The 14,988-nt window shown below is 38.2% G+C and overlaps 1 protein-coding gene across 6 annotated transcripts in view; it reads left to right on the forward strand.

Annotated features, from left to right (window-relative positions):
* Positions 1 to 14,988, forward strand: part of HDAC9 (histone deacetylase 9) — a 460,460-nt gene that overhangs the window by 219,101 nt on the left and 226,371 nt on the right. For 4 of the 6 annotated variants that reach the window (XM_058831729.1, XM_058831731.1, XM_058831732.1 and 1 more), the window contains 2 exons: positions 12,258 to 12,499; positions 13,450 to 13,600. In XM_058831729.1, the coding sequence (XP_058687712.1) occupies positions 12,258 to 12,499; positions 13,450 to 13,600 (393 nt within the window). The remainder of the gene's footprint in view (positions 1 to 12,257; positions 12,500 to 13,449; positions 13,601 to 14,988) is intronic. The other 2 variants (XM_058831733.1, XM_058831734.1) reach the window with 1 other exon arrangement.

The raw sequence follows: 14,988 nt of genomic DNA on the forward strand, positions 1-14,988 counted from the left end.
TGTCCAGCCCCTACTATTCCCATACTTTCTGCAGATTGCTTCTGTCTGCGGTGGTGAGGAGCTAGTGGTTGTGTAGGTTTTGTGTAGGTTCTGGGGTGTGGTGGTTTATGCTGTTAAACTGGGGGAAGTCAGCTTCATGGGGTGTATTCATCACCTTCAGCTCCTAGGACATGGTGTGAAACATGCTTTATGGATGCTACCATGATCTCAGCGTTCATTTAATTACTTGAACTTTACAGTCAGCAGAGAGACTGCTTGGCCAAGGCTGGCTATTGGGAAATCCATAGCAGTGCAGAAATTTCAGTTCAGGTATGCTCTATCAAATCCTAATTAAGGGGGAAAAAACAAACACAAGCACATCTAAAAATTAGTGAAAATAACCTCATTCACCAAAATAAGCTCCTGTTTCTTAGCAGCATAAGACATAAGTGTGCATGGCACAAATATAAAAACCATAAGAAGGGAAGCAGTCAGGAAGTATTTTCACATTTCTGAGAAAAAAACCCGTTTTTCTGAAAAGAAGAACTTAAGGTATGCTGCAGCTAGTGCAGCCTTCTGCAGTACCTTGATGAGGGTAGAACCTTAATGAGGATGATTCGGGCTAGATTCCAGTTTTTCTTCATGTCAAAGCAAACAGATTAATAAATTCTTTATGGTAACAAGCCTACTCTCAGTGCTTTACCTTAAAATTAGTACTAGAGCTTCTCCATGGCAAACCTTCAATTAGTTGTGCTGCCTTTTTCTTCTAGTCCTTAATAATGCTATTATTACTATTATAATGATGCAATAATTCCTTAACGTGGAATGCCAGCTCATTGATCACAAAAAGTTCTGCTTAGAGTGCAGAACTTAAACACTTACTTGCAAGTTGCCTCTTGTATTGCAGAATTTTAACTTCTTGTAATGATGTTTCCAGCCAAGTTCAAAAGCTCAGTCAACAGGACTAAATGTGCTGAGAGTTGCTCATCTTAGGTCTGGTGAGAGGGAACTTCTGCTCTGAGTGATTAATGTGTTAAGTGGAGGTGGAAGTTTCCATATGACTAGGATTTATTTAAATGATTATGCTAAGATTCTCAAAGGACCCGGAGAGTTTCTCGAAAAGTAATTTCTAGTGCTTGACTCCATTAGTCTTCTGTGCCTGTTCCAGGCCTGGTCTGTGGGTTTCTAAAACCTGAGTTTGAAATTTGAGATGAGCTCCTACTGATTTTTGTAGACTTTTTAGTAGGAAATTTAATTTCTTGCAAAACTTACCTAAGAAAGACTCATTTGAAACTGAAGAAACTGCCCACTGACTTTCTGCGTATCAGATGAGATGAAGAGAGAAAAAACCAACCCACTAGTACGAAAAATGGACCTGCTGAAATGTGGAAAACCAAAAATGGGTAATAACTTTTGGCTTTTTTTCAGTTTCCTGAACTGCACTTGCTAAATGCCATCAGAATTGCATAGAAATTTTCAATGTCTGTTGTTTCTTTGACATCACAGATGAATATTTAGAAGCGTTATATTAGTGTCTGGAGTATTGCAGAATGCAGAACCATTTTTTTTTCAGTGTTTATTTAGAATAATAATCACAGAAAATATCTTCAGCTAATGTACTGAGAAAGTTGCTGTCATCTTAATAATTTCTATAGTTTGTTTGTCCAGTTCTTAAAACTTACAAAAGCAAATGTATGTCAGAGTTAGGAGAAATGTCTGTTTCCTGTACTCACAATAATAAATCCATAGCTCTACTTACTGATTGAGTTGACTGAACCATAAATAAACTGAAGAAAATCTGCTATATTTACAGCTGGTAAAAAGACTTTTGAATACAGCAGTGTCTCGCACTTAAGAGTAGTAGCTTGCATAGAAATGTAAGTATTGTTCTTATGTAAATTATTATATTTTTATTCTTTAAAATTTTGTTAATCTGAAGTCATATAAGTACACTTAGTGTAAAGTAGACTGGTAAGAATTTTGTTAATGAGCACTTGAAGTGAAAAAGGTGATTTTCTTATCTCACTGAAAAGAACCCCAATTAAACTTTATTTTCATTATGTTTGGTATCTAGATAAATCTGGATTAAAATCTGTTCTTAGTGTTTTTTCTGTTTATTCTGATTTTGTATCTTCCTGAAACATCAAATTGACTCCCTCTGGTGGTTGAAACCAGGTCTCTGCATTCCAAAGAGAGCCTTTCAGAGACCCCTCCATTCTGGAGAACACAAATCACAAATAATATTTTCGAAGTTTAGTGTTACAACATTATGAAAAACCAGAAAAATAGTTTTTCTTGCTCTTATACAGTGTAGCATTAGTAGTTGGTTAGTACTGCTGTTTTGAATTTCAAGAAGAGATTTACAGCCCTTTTTCAAGAAATCAAAGTAGATTGTCAAAAGAAAGTAAACACAGATATGGACAAAGTAGGCTTGAAATCATTTACTGTGGTGAAAAATGAAAAATATTGGAAAGGTGCTATTTAGATAAGTAGTGTAATAGTAATGATGCTAAGTGTGTCACACGATTACATGAACAAAGTCTTTTATACCTAGCTTGGGATTTTTTTTTCAGTTTGAGAACATTATTTGATTTTAAAAATAAACATCTAAGAGTTTATCTTTGCCAAGACACCCTTTTAGTATAAAAGGAATAATTCTTCAATATTTGGATTACAGCTCTGAACCTGAGATGTCTGCCTCAGTTTTTCAAGTAATTCCCCCAAATCCCAAATGGCAAGATATAAGAGAGATCTTTTGTGATTACTTACTGCAAATTATTATGGTTTGGATCTATACAAAACCACAACTGTCTTCACATTAATGAGACAAAAATATAAGAAAGCATCCTAGAAGATTGTCATCTCCTTGCTTGTGAGTTCATAGTGCTTTTTGTGTATTTTATGTAATCTCTTTTACTGGAGTGCCTGCCTTATGTAAGGTCTCAGTAATGGAAACGAGTCCATCTGCATGGTAGTCAAGGTTATTTCCTGTAAGACTTATTCTGTCTGCAGCAGAAAATAAATTGGATAAAGGTCTTTAAAACCTTCACAGCACTTCCATCAAGCTGAGAGGGACCTTCCTCAGAAGGTCCTCCTTAACTTTATGTAGAGCAGCCTGTCTTCTCTGCATACTGACTCATTATCCAACTTTGGGGCTTGACTGATGCCTAAAATTCCCATCAGCTGTATTAGCGTTTCTGCTTTTCAGACTCTGCCCCTCCTGATTGATTGCCATCATCTAATAAACCCTACCTTTCCTTTGCTTGGAAATCATCACTGGGACCTTGTCTTTTCCATTCATTTGCCCTGCCTTACCCGCAGTGTTTTCTCTATGAAGGTTGTCAACTCTTCTGCTGCTAGGTATCAGTAATCTGGCAGGAAGACTTCTGAGAAACAGCATGCCAGCAATTTAGTGTTCTCTATTCATTTTGTTTCAGTCCCTGTGCAAATATGCTCAGTGTTTTATGTGAGCAGAGGGAGAGAAAGTCCCCTGAGTGTGCTGCAGTTCAAGGCAGTGTGGTGCAAAGGGGAGCAGGATAGGAAAAAATGTATAATACAAACAGATGCATTTTTGCTCATAAACATCTGCAACTGTTAATTCTGCACAGACCACATAAGAGCTTTATTTCTGAACTAGCACAGTAAGTAATATTGTGTTGCCACTTTCCAACTGGCATGACATTTACTATCTCATTAGAAAGATTCTTTAAAAGGCATTAATATCCTTCTGTCGGATTTTTCCCCTCCTCTGGGGGAGGCTTCTGTGCTTAGGATCAACGCCATTTTTAGCCCAATGCTTGTCCAAGATCAGGATGTTCCATAAATATTTGTAAGAAACACTGGAATAATAATAGAAAGTCTTTCTTGATTTCCTGGGTATAATGGACAGGTTGTAAGCCTAAGAAGTTACTAAGAAGTGTAAGTGCTAGATTTTGCTATGCAGTAAAAAGGAGAAAAATCATACCCCTAATTATTGTAGTGTTTCGGGGAGCACATACTTCTACAACAACAACAACAACAACAAAAGGAATTGGAAGGTACTGTTTTCAGTGCATTTTTTGGGTCAGTCATCTTTTTTTCCTTAAAAAGCAACGTTGCCAACAGTTCCTTGAAAGATTTGCCCTACATCTTGCCTTCCAAGGGTTTTGTTTGGAGCACTGGCTGTCACACCCCTGAAATAGCAATGCTATTTGGGGATACTCTTTCAGCAAACCTCCACCCACTGTCTTAATTGTTTGGAGCATGCTGCCCTCTGGTACTTCAGGACATACCTGCTGGCATGCCCAAATGGTAGCTGTTTTGATACCCTTACTTCAAGGAAGAGCTTTTTCTCCCCCTCCTCTCTCTGTCATCACCTTGGTATTAGAATAGTGGTGGCCCCACTGCTGTGAATTATTCAGCAGGTGTAAACTCAGCAATGTCACAAATGTGCCTGCAGCATTCATGGGTGGAGAAGAGATGAAAGAAAAGTAAGTGAAAATCCTAAATTCTGGATTTATTTGGTACCCTTTGCAGCAGTCTCGTATTGCCTCTGGATCGGTGCTGAGGCAAAGACTGCAGGTCTCTAGAACCCTCCATGGTGCCCTTTCAGTCATCTGTAGCAACCTGAGGGGACTTGGTATGCTGCCTTTTTATGTGCAATTATATCGATACAATTGCAAACATGTTGCCTTTCTCGTGTGGGTGTGGCATCAATCATTGTACCTGTTTTAAAAAGAGAGGTGAGAGGAACCCTTTGTGTCATGTCTGCTCCATTACTTTTCTTAGCATTTCAGGATATGATGCAAGAATTACGTATGTATGCAAGTGCACAGACACAATTATGTCACACTTTCAATTTAATTAGTTATGTTTTTATTGAAGTGACTGGAAGATACTGATAAACTGGTACTTGGTGACTTGGAGACATTGTAGCTAAATTTTCTTTACCCAGTAAGTGGTGCCGCCACCAAATCAAACCTGAGTTGGCATCTTCGCAGGGTTCTCACTATCAGTGGTACTGATTTGTGCACAGAAGATCCACATCTGTTTTACAGAATGCTGCTTTACATTCTTCCCTGACACTTTTCTGTGCATGGATACCATGCAGAAGACATATTAATGTCTAAATGGTTAACCTGATGCCATAACTGACTCTGATTTATTATCATTACCTAATGGAAACATCAGTATGTCATAGATTTTGGAACCGAGAATAAAGTTACATAGAAATTATACATTTTAACTATATGTGCATTTATCTTTGTCCTTTTCTTATCTTGCCTGCAGCAGTAGTATCTAGAATTTAGGGTATTCATGTTCCTTATATCAAAAAGGCTTATTCTGGAAAGTGAAGATATGCCTGTGTGTTGATGAGTGTAGAGAAGCGTGTATGTAAGGGTTCTCCTAGGTGAAATATAAATAAAGTAACTCAGAAGCTCAAATATAGCTCAGCTTGGATTTCTTGATAACAGATCATCCCAGGTTTGAGTTTAAAAGTGTTTCATGTTCTGATGTGATTTACTGGGCGCATTTGCCTTTATTCCTGCGATAGAAGTGGTTGGCCTGATATTTGTATGAACTCTGGCCGGCTCCTAAGTGGAACTTTCACTCATGTATTCAGTATCGAAGAAACAGCAAACACTGTAACATTTAAAAACTTTCTGGCGATAACAAATTAGATGGCATTTATGTTTGTGCTTGTTATGAGTATTTGACTCAAAAGCCTATTTGGAGAGAAGGAATCTGATTTTAGTAAATCAATATAATAAAGCCTTTGATTTTTTACAAAAGCCAGCTAACTGTAACTTCAGTGTTGGTATTTCAAGGCCTCTCACTGATATTTTAGAAGTTTGTGGTTGTTTGAGCTTCCTTTCCAGGCCCTGGGGAAATAAGAGTATGGTAAATCAAAGCCCAGATCACTGTTTGCATTTATTTTACTTCTCATTATGACATGTATGCAAACACTTAAAAGAAATAGGAAAAAAGGTATAATCATGATAAGATCCCTTTTTTTTTTTAACAAAGGGGAATACTTTTCTAGTTTAATTTATTACACTTCTCCTTAATACTATAAACTGAATTGAGTGCCTCATCAAGTTTGACAGTTCACTTATACTTCTAATTCAGTGACAGTACTTTTTCAAATAATTACTGACTCCTGAGAGGTAACCCAAGAAAATAACTGGAAAATCCTTTTTCTCTTCTGAAATGTGTCTTAATTTCTCGCATTTTTTCTTTTCCAAGTGAGGAAGTTTTAAAACTGCAGAGTGCAGCTGAATATTTAGCTGCCAAAAAAGTCACTGTGCTACCTTTGAAAGACATTTTCCATTTTCATTTGCAGTTTTTGTGCTTTCCTTGCCTGTGACAACCAAAATCCAGTGTAAGACTGAGGATAAATCATGAATCAAAAATACTTAATAATATTCAGTGAAACCTAGGTGACATTTTTTCAGTTTGATGCACTCTCTAGCATAATTGAGAGAGTGGAGAAAGAAGCTGCTGATTTTATATATTGCAAAAAAGTTTTATAAGTGTCAACCTAAATCGGGATACTTTTGTCCCCATGCTAAAATGAGATGCTCTGAAGGCTGTCTTCTTTCATCCCTGTTCTCTTGAGAGAGGCTCTGCATCTAGCTTCTCAGGTGGCATAAAGAAGCTTTGCCTACATTGAAGTTAACAGAGGAATGACCGATTATGCCAGCTGGGAATTGAGGTACAAGACTTTAGCTACCAGAGCTGAAATGATAAAAGCATCCCATGGGAGGTAACCTAACCTTTCACAGTTTATTGATCATCTGACTTGTCCTTCTGATGTCACTAGTTATTCTTAACATTTCAGCTTCTCGCTCCTGCCGTCTGCCACGCAGGTCTTGCTGTGGCACTGCTTCCCCCAGGAAGCTGCCAGCAGCCTCTCCTCCAGGGAACAGGCTCCAGATTAGGACATTTTCTGCACTCTTGAGCACTGAACAATTGCTGTGGCAGTTTTCCTGCCGGTCTCAGTCCTCTTTAGTCATGGCTATTCAAAACCACTTTGCTCACTGAATTTGCCAGCATCCTCACCATGGACATGTCGCTTCTGTGTTAGCTCCTTATTTACACTGTGGCCTCACTGCCACCTAATCACTGTGCCAGGGCTGCTCTTAGATTACAGAGTGAGCAGTGTCCCTCTAATGGAGCCTCTCAGAGCAGAAATTTAACTCCTTTTCCTGTGTTTCATCGTCTGCTCATGTCTTATTGCCTGGCCAATCCTACTCTGTCCCATCTCCTGCCAGTTACTTTGTGGTTCACATGGCTGCCAAAATTTCCCTCTTACCCACTCTTCCTTATTCCTGCAACTTTAAACCTCCTACAGCATTTCATCTTTTCAGTCTTTTCAGAGATTTTTTTTTTTTTTTCCAATCTGCTTCAAAGATGCTGTTACAGCTTTTCAGGTATTGGTGCTTTTCAAGTCCTTCATGAGTTGACACATAAATCTGGTTAAAAAAAATTCTAGGTTTAAATTATAAATTATTATATCATTTAATGTCTTAAAGTATTCTCTTTTTAGAGTATAAAGTATTACCTTTATTGGTGAGGAGATGAATCTTCCACTCTTGTCAGCATTTAGGGCTCTTTTTTATAAATTCCTTAGTGCTCTGACTATATCATGACTGACTGATGGCTAATTCTGCAAAAAGGGAGAGTTTTTACTTTCTTTGTATGAAGAAGCCAAATGGAGCCAGTTTCCTTTACACTAAAATGTGCAAAATTATTCTGGTTTGTTTTCATTTTATGAAAAGCATATGAAAACTATGAAAAGTACTGGACAAGTTAATAATAACTTTGGGCTCTTTTTTTGTAGAGCAGAGCTCCAAAGAGTAGCATTGGTGTAAACTCTCATTCTCTTTTCTTTGTAATACTTCACCAAGATGCTTTCTGGGGTAAGGTGTGGCCATTTCTTTGCATACTGGTTCTTCTAGATTTTAGTTGGGTTTTGTGTGTTTTCAGGAATATGTTTTTATTGCCTAATACTGCTGGTTGCAGAAATTTGTCATCTGTCTTTTGTGAGATGTAGTTTTAATTTAGTTTTAATGTTCCAACTTCTGTAGTCCTCCTTGTTCACTTTATAAACCTTAACTGCTTCCTCTATATAAGTCTGCCTTGAACAACCAAGGCAGAACGAGGCTCACCAGCTTCATGCCCTGTTTCTATCACCAGCTTCTTTTGCTGTCCCAGCCCAAAAGTGTAACTGAGATATTCCTTTGGGAAAAGGTTAACTTGGATCCCTGCAGTCCCAGCAGTTCCTCTTATGTGAGAATCATGCATGTACTAGACAAGATGGTCTGTAAGCAAGTCTACTAGAATTCTTCTCAATTGCATCTCAAATCAGGAATGATGACTGTTAAGCTGATGTCAGAATTCCTTATTTAAGTTCCTGGATTTAAAGGTGGCAAAAATGTCTGCCAAGAAAGGTAACTGCCAACAAAAAAAAGAAGATTGCCCCTCTTGGGAGATGGTGATAAGAAAGCGGGCTGCATTATTTTCTGATGTTTTTCTTTAGCATTTGTGATTTGGAAGATTTGTGTTTCTAATACATCAGGAATTGAAACCAGTCACCAGAAACTGAGATTGAAATGCCATCTCTTAGTGGAAGACTTAACAGTTGTTCAGTGTTCCCATTGTAAGGAGTGGTTTCAAAATGCAAAGCCTGAGGGTTAAACCAAGCTCCTTTACCTCTTTTTACACATGCTCCAAGCATCTAAATCACTCAGCAAGAATGCCATTTTTCAAGTGTCTTATTTTCTTTCCACAGAATTTCAAAAGCCCTGTGGGAAGTGCCATCTATGGAGTATAATTGATATGGACACTCTTCTGAGACTATTTTTGTTGTTATGTTTCAAGATAAAGGCAATTGAGTATTTATAGGAAAAATAAATACATATGCCTTTTGCAATGTGTTGTAACTGAAAATTAAATATTTTTCTACTCAAATTTTGGCATATTTCCTGGAATCACTGAGCTTTCAGTAACATTTTTAGTTAATATTCTGCAGCCTACTGTTGTATTCACTGCAGCTGACATGAGCTCAGAGAGTTTGTCTTTATTTAACCTCAGAGAGGAATCCCAGGCTTGCTCTGTAGTTGGCAGAGCTGTTGGGAAGGATCTGCTGTGGACTGCAGTGGAGAGAGTGAGGAGAGGGTCTGAACTGTGCCTGCTGCAGCTTTACTCCATTGGTGATATGAAAATCATGAAGAATATGTGAAGTTAGCTTTATTAATAAAGCCTCTGATTAATATTTGCTTTCATTATCCATCCCTTTCCTTCTTTGTCTAATATTTTTATGAATCCTGTTACTTAGATCCTGCATGCCACTGCTCCTCGTGATGTTGAAGGCACTGATTAGAGCATTAATTTTTTACCTGTAGAATATATATATATATATATATATATATATATATATATGTGTGTGTGTGTGTACAGGGGGTTAAAAAATATAAAAAGCCCCAATGAGAGTAAACATTCTGCATCACCTTTGCTCTCCAGAGACTTAAAATTGCAGTGGTGTGATGATGAGAGGAAGATGCTTCAGCTAAAAGTCAAAGCTTTTAAAGACTGATTCTCTGCTCCATTACACATTTTTTACACTGACCCACAGAGCTGCTTTGTCTCTTGTCAGCTAGTAACAAGTAAGAATGTAAATGGCCTGTGGCATTAGGACTGTGAAACAGACAGTAACAAACCGTTCAGTTTGACTGGTGATCTTAATAGTTACTTGTTTAGAATAATTTCATGGATGAGGCCTAGTTCAAAGACAGTAATTACCCCTAGAAGTTAATATTTGCTATGTCAGCAGTTATTAGAAGTATTGGTGGTACCCTTACTGTTAGCAATATTTATGCCAGCAAATAAATGCTTGTCCTTGTTTGTTGGTAAACATTGGCACTGAAATTGAATTAAATATTATTTGATTGATTTCTGTGGATTCAAGTCTAGAACTACCCTAATATTTGTTTTTCCCCAAATTAACGAATGAGGTTAAGGTCAACTTGATGAAGTAGATATTCCAGATTTATTATTTGAGTGTGTGCAAATTCTAGAAAACATGTAGCTTACCAAACTAAGCCTGGTTTCAGTTGCAGATTTTACTAATAGTGAAAGGAAATTTCCATTGTTAAAAAAATCTGAGGGCCTCTCCTCATGCTACCTTCTCTGAAAATGAAGAAATGGGATGCTGGTCTAAGATGGGAAGAATAATCAGCCTGAGTCACCGTGCAGATCTGTAGAGGTTGATTTTCAGCCAGTATCTGCAAAATAAGCTGCAGGGTTCAGTTTGCAAACACTATTGTGAACCAAACCCTGCGGGGCTCAGTTTGCAAACACTATTGTGAACCAGACCCTGCAGGGTGTGCTGAGCTCCAGTTACTGCTCCTAGTAAGGCTTATTATCCTGTCACAGAAGATGTAAGAAAATCCATCTCTCCCTTTTAAACATGATAAACCTTTGTCACCTACAATGCAATTAATGTTAAAAATAGAAGAGTGCTGATGATAAGATTGTGACTTGTAGGCAATGAGCCATTGTCCAAGTACAGGAGACTTATCTGGCGAGCCAGTCAGCCTACACGGTTTGCTGTCAGTTTGCTGATTGCCATTTCTCTCTGGGTTTGATGAAATATTCATGTCTTTGCTCTGCTCTCTGCAAGCACTATTGATTTCTTGTATAAACGCGGCTATATTTAGTCTAGACAAATGGAATGTGGATTGCTGCTGAATAAATGGGATGAAAGGCCGGGGGTTTGCCTGTCCATTTCTCTTCGTCGGTGGCAATTATTTATAATCAAGAGTAGTTTTTGTAAGTTAAAGGTGATTTTTTATAATTTAGTGATTAGTCTCAGAACAAAAGTAAGCACTTAGACACAATCATTCTGTTGGGATAGCAGGTTAAGAAGCCAAATTATGCTCTGAGGTTTACATTCACAGTTATTAAGATTAAAAAAAAAAAAAAAAAAAAGGGCCCAGAAAAGTGTATGTTTTCAGAATTTTGGGAATGAAAAAGTGTGATCAGTAGAAAAGATTTGGTGCCTTTTCTCTTATTTTTATATAATCTTTTACTAATATATTTTATTAGATATTACCAATCATACAGTTAGAATTCAGTCCTCTCCATTTGCTGCAGTTTCAACTTTTACTGCTTCAGTTTTGCTGTCTCTGCTTACTAGAATATTTCTGTTTCGTTTTGCTTTTTTCCTTGGAAACAAATACAGCTGCAGCAGAGAAAAGGGAGAAAATATGCTTAAAATCTCGTTCCCCAGTCATTTCCTATAGCATGTTTGTTTTCAGTTAATAATCTTATTTTCCAATGAAGATAGTGGAGGAATGGGAACTGGAGTGGATGTGTTTGTGTTTCACTGTCCTCTTGTGGATGGAATCAGAACTGCTGGGCTTTAGCAGAGACCTTCAGCTACTATTTATTTTCCTCTTGTAGATATGCTGCTTGTTAGTCTTTTTCTCTTTTGAGACAGATAAAGTTACACTCACTCTCTTCACTTGATGTGAAAACCACAGCTTTACAAGTATTACAGTGAAAATGATCAAAACGCTCTGTTCTGCCTCCTTTTAGTCCCTTTGATTTAAATTATGAGATGGAAAATACAGAAAATAAATCCTCCATTAAGTAATTAATTGCTGGATTAAGAATTTGTAGCATTGCTACAACAAATTGAAATAATTCATTTTCTTACAAGCCATATATAGTGTGCTATGCACGGTGGTTACTTTTCCAAAAGCTGTATTAAAAGTTCTCATTTTGTGTGTCAAATTATTTCCCCACGTTATATGTTATTCCTCTCTTTATGGTAGGTATATTTATATGCAGTAGCCATGTAGCACTGAGTAGGTTTTCATGTGTAACACTGTCCTCAGAAAATCTACACCCTAGCTTTGAAAAATCTCTTCCAGTGCAGTGGAACTGCAGGGCCTTAATGTTACGCTGAGGAAGTGCCCAGAGTGTTTATTGTGTAGCATCAATAGGGCCTAGGAGATTTTCACTAAATATTGCTCCATTGGGCTATGACATGGTTTTAGAACTGGGTTGTGTGTTAACCTGTTTAGCAGAATATTAATCTGGGAGTATTTCTGCAGTGTGGAAAGGAGGTGCTGAAGTTTGCATACAGCTTAGATTGCATTAAATGTTTTGAAAGGTCTCTTGTACATTGAAACAGTCTTTGAGTGAAGCAGGTCTTTTTCCCATAGGAATGCTCTCTGCTCTCCTTCTCCTGTTATATTTAATGTGTATGTTTTGCTGTTTTCTTCCCACAGTGGATGTGAAGTCAGAGGTTCCCGTGGGACTGGAGCCTATCTCACCGTTAGACTTGCGGACGGATCTCAGGATGATGGTTCCCATGGTGGACCCGATTATGCGTGAAAAGCAGCTACAGCAAGAGCTGCTCCTGATCCAGCAGCAGCAGCAAATACAGAAACAACTGCTCATTGCAGAGTTCCAGAAGCAGCATGAAAACCTGACCCGCCAGCATCAGGCCCAGCTCCAGGAGCACATTAAGGTAGCAAATTTTTCATTTATCCCTTAGTTTATCTGCAAAATGAATATGCTTAAGCAGACACAGAAAAGGGAACATGCCTGAAAGGTTTGCTGTGACTGAGAGATGGTTTTTGAGTGCTCTTTTCTCTGTATTTGGATGATAAAGGCCTTTCAAAGCAAAACTGCTGGCACCTATGAGTGACTTGCTCACAGCAGACCAAGGCAGTACTATGAGAATCATCAAGCTCATGAAGCCACCACATCCACAAAAAATCGAGCTACCTATTTTGCAACCTGCATTTTCAGCTGAACTTCAATATGGCTTTTTTTTTTTTTTTTGTATATACTGTTTTTAGTATATTAAAAGACTGCTTTTTTGGGCTACTGTTTGACTTTGTAACCACAAATCAAATTGATAGGCAAGTGTATAATATTTGCATTTGTAAAATGGAGGCAGGCCCTGATAATGTTGTGTTTTCACTCTTCTCTGAGCTGCCTCATATAGTACAAAAAGAAAATTATTTATGGGCTTGCATGCACTATGGCAGGATTGCTATAATGGATTTTGACTGGGAATTTATGATCTTGCCTTTCATTTCATTTTTCCTTCTTATCTACTTGCCATTGTGCTGCTGTGCTAAGCTTCCACTTGACGGAGCTGACAAATGCATCAGAGCACTGCAACCAGAGTTGGGTGATGCACAGGCAAGGAACAATGTGAAGTTTCCAGGCATCTTTGCCAAAAGAGAAAGAAGTGAAACCAGAGCAGCAGGCTGCTACCTGACACTAGATTTCGATTTGGTGACAGCCAGTAATGCACTGGGCTGCTTAAAAGTCAGTTAAGAGATGAAAAGAAGTGTAAGCATAAAAGCAAGTGCTGATCCCCGTTAACTCAAGGGAATTGTTTTAACCAGGACTGACCTAGAAAACACTACAAACTGCACTTTCTCATGTCTTTTTGTTCTGTGCAAGTTACAACAGGAACTCCTAGCCATTAAACAACAGCAAGAACTCCTTGAAAAAGAGCAGAAACTGGAGCAGCAAAGACAAGAGCAGGAACTGGAGAGGCATCGCAGGGAGCAACAGCTTCCTCCCCTCCGAGGCAAAGAAAGAGGACGAGAAAGTAAGAGCCAATGTACCATGAATCCTAATAAGAAACGAGTCTATTCCCCTTTGCATTCTCCCAGCCAAGATGAACTATGAACAGGAACCTGAAGGAAGCCTGTTCCTGTGTGAAATACGCAGGTCGAGAAGTCAAGACTGTGCTTTGAGAAGGGCAGGGCCACCCACTGCACCCACAGAAACACATTTCTGGTTTGTGTGCAGACTTGGAAGACTGCAGGAAAGCACAGTTTGACAGACTTGTATATATGCATCTCAAGAGTCAAGCTCTTTGTATAAAAAAAAATGAGGAAATTTGAAAGCATAAAGCTTCACATGAGAACTTTATGAAGAGCTTATTTCTCAATACAGAAAGCACTACGAAACAGCATAAAATTAAATTAGTTGCTGAGCATTGTTTCAAGACTGAAAATAAAATGAAATATTTAAGAATATCTTAGGATGAGCCTTCTAAATATTTTGTTAGGACTTTTTCAAACTGTCTTGTGTTTGTTCTTGATGACATTTCATGAGGCATAACGAAGAGTTATTTCTAGCTCATATATAGCTATAAAGAAAATAACTATGAAGGTTTGTTAAGATTTGATGCTCACTAGAGGGAGACAGATACAAATAATTCTCTTTAGTGAGGTCATTTTGAAAATCAGGTTGAAGTACAGTGTGAAGATATTCAAAATGAAGCTGCCACAAACAGATACTGTTACTTGCCCTACTAAATGAGCACAAGAATTAACTGACAAAGACCGAAGCAGAAAAGATCTTTTTTTTCCCTGGGTGGAAAAAGATAGCACTTCAACAGCTGTAGGTGTACCATGTCACAGCCTTTAGAAATTAAGGTGTCCATGGTGCTTCTAGTACTTTGAAGAACAATGATCCCATAAAGAAATTTCCATCTTGCTGACCTAGAAATGTGAGGGTGTGGAAACTGCAGGAACAAAAGGTTCTTCTATGTAGTATAAAAAAAATCAGTCTCCATATGAACAGTTGGGCTTTATCGGTGTTCCTGCCAGGGGACGAGCAGAGATGTGACCTCAATGGTTCCCTTCTCAATTTGAGCTTGCTGGGTGGCTGTTCAGGATGTAACAGCCAGCCATGCAGCTTGTGACCCCTCCAGGCCCAGTTTGTTGGTGGTGATGATCTATTTAATGAGGAGAGCATGGAAGGGAGGTATGGGCAGAGGATCACATGGGATGTGCTCAGCATCTCAGCTGTGGTGTGTCAGGGTTGGATAACCAAATAGAGTATCAAAAATGCCTTAGAGCTGCAACTTTGAAAGAAATGGGGTTTCATCTCTTTTTTTAATCACTGATTATGGAAAAGCAAAAGATTTTTTGTTTTCATACTTCTTTTTTCCTTAATGAACACTATTTTGGCTATGAGTAAAAAAGC

Source organism: Poecile atricapillus, chromosome 2, assembly GCF_030490865.1.
Source record: "Poecile atricapillus isolate bPoeAtr1 chromosome 2, bPoeAtr1.hap1, whole genome shotgun sequence".
Classification (NCBI taxonomy): Eukaryota; Metazoa; Chordata; class Aves; order Passeriformes; family Paridae; genus Poecile; species Poecile atricapillus.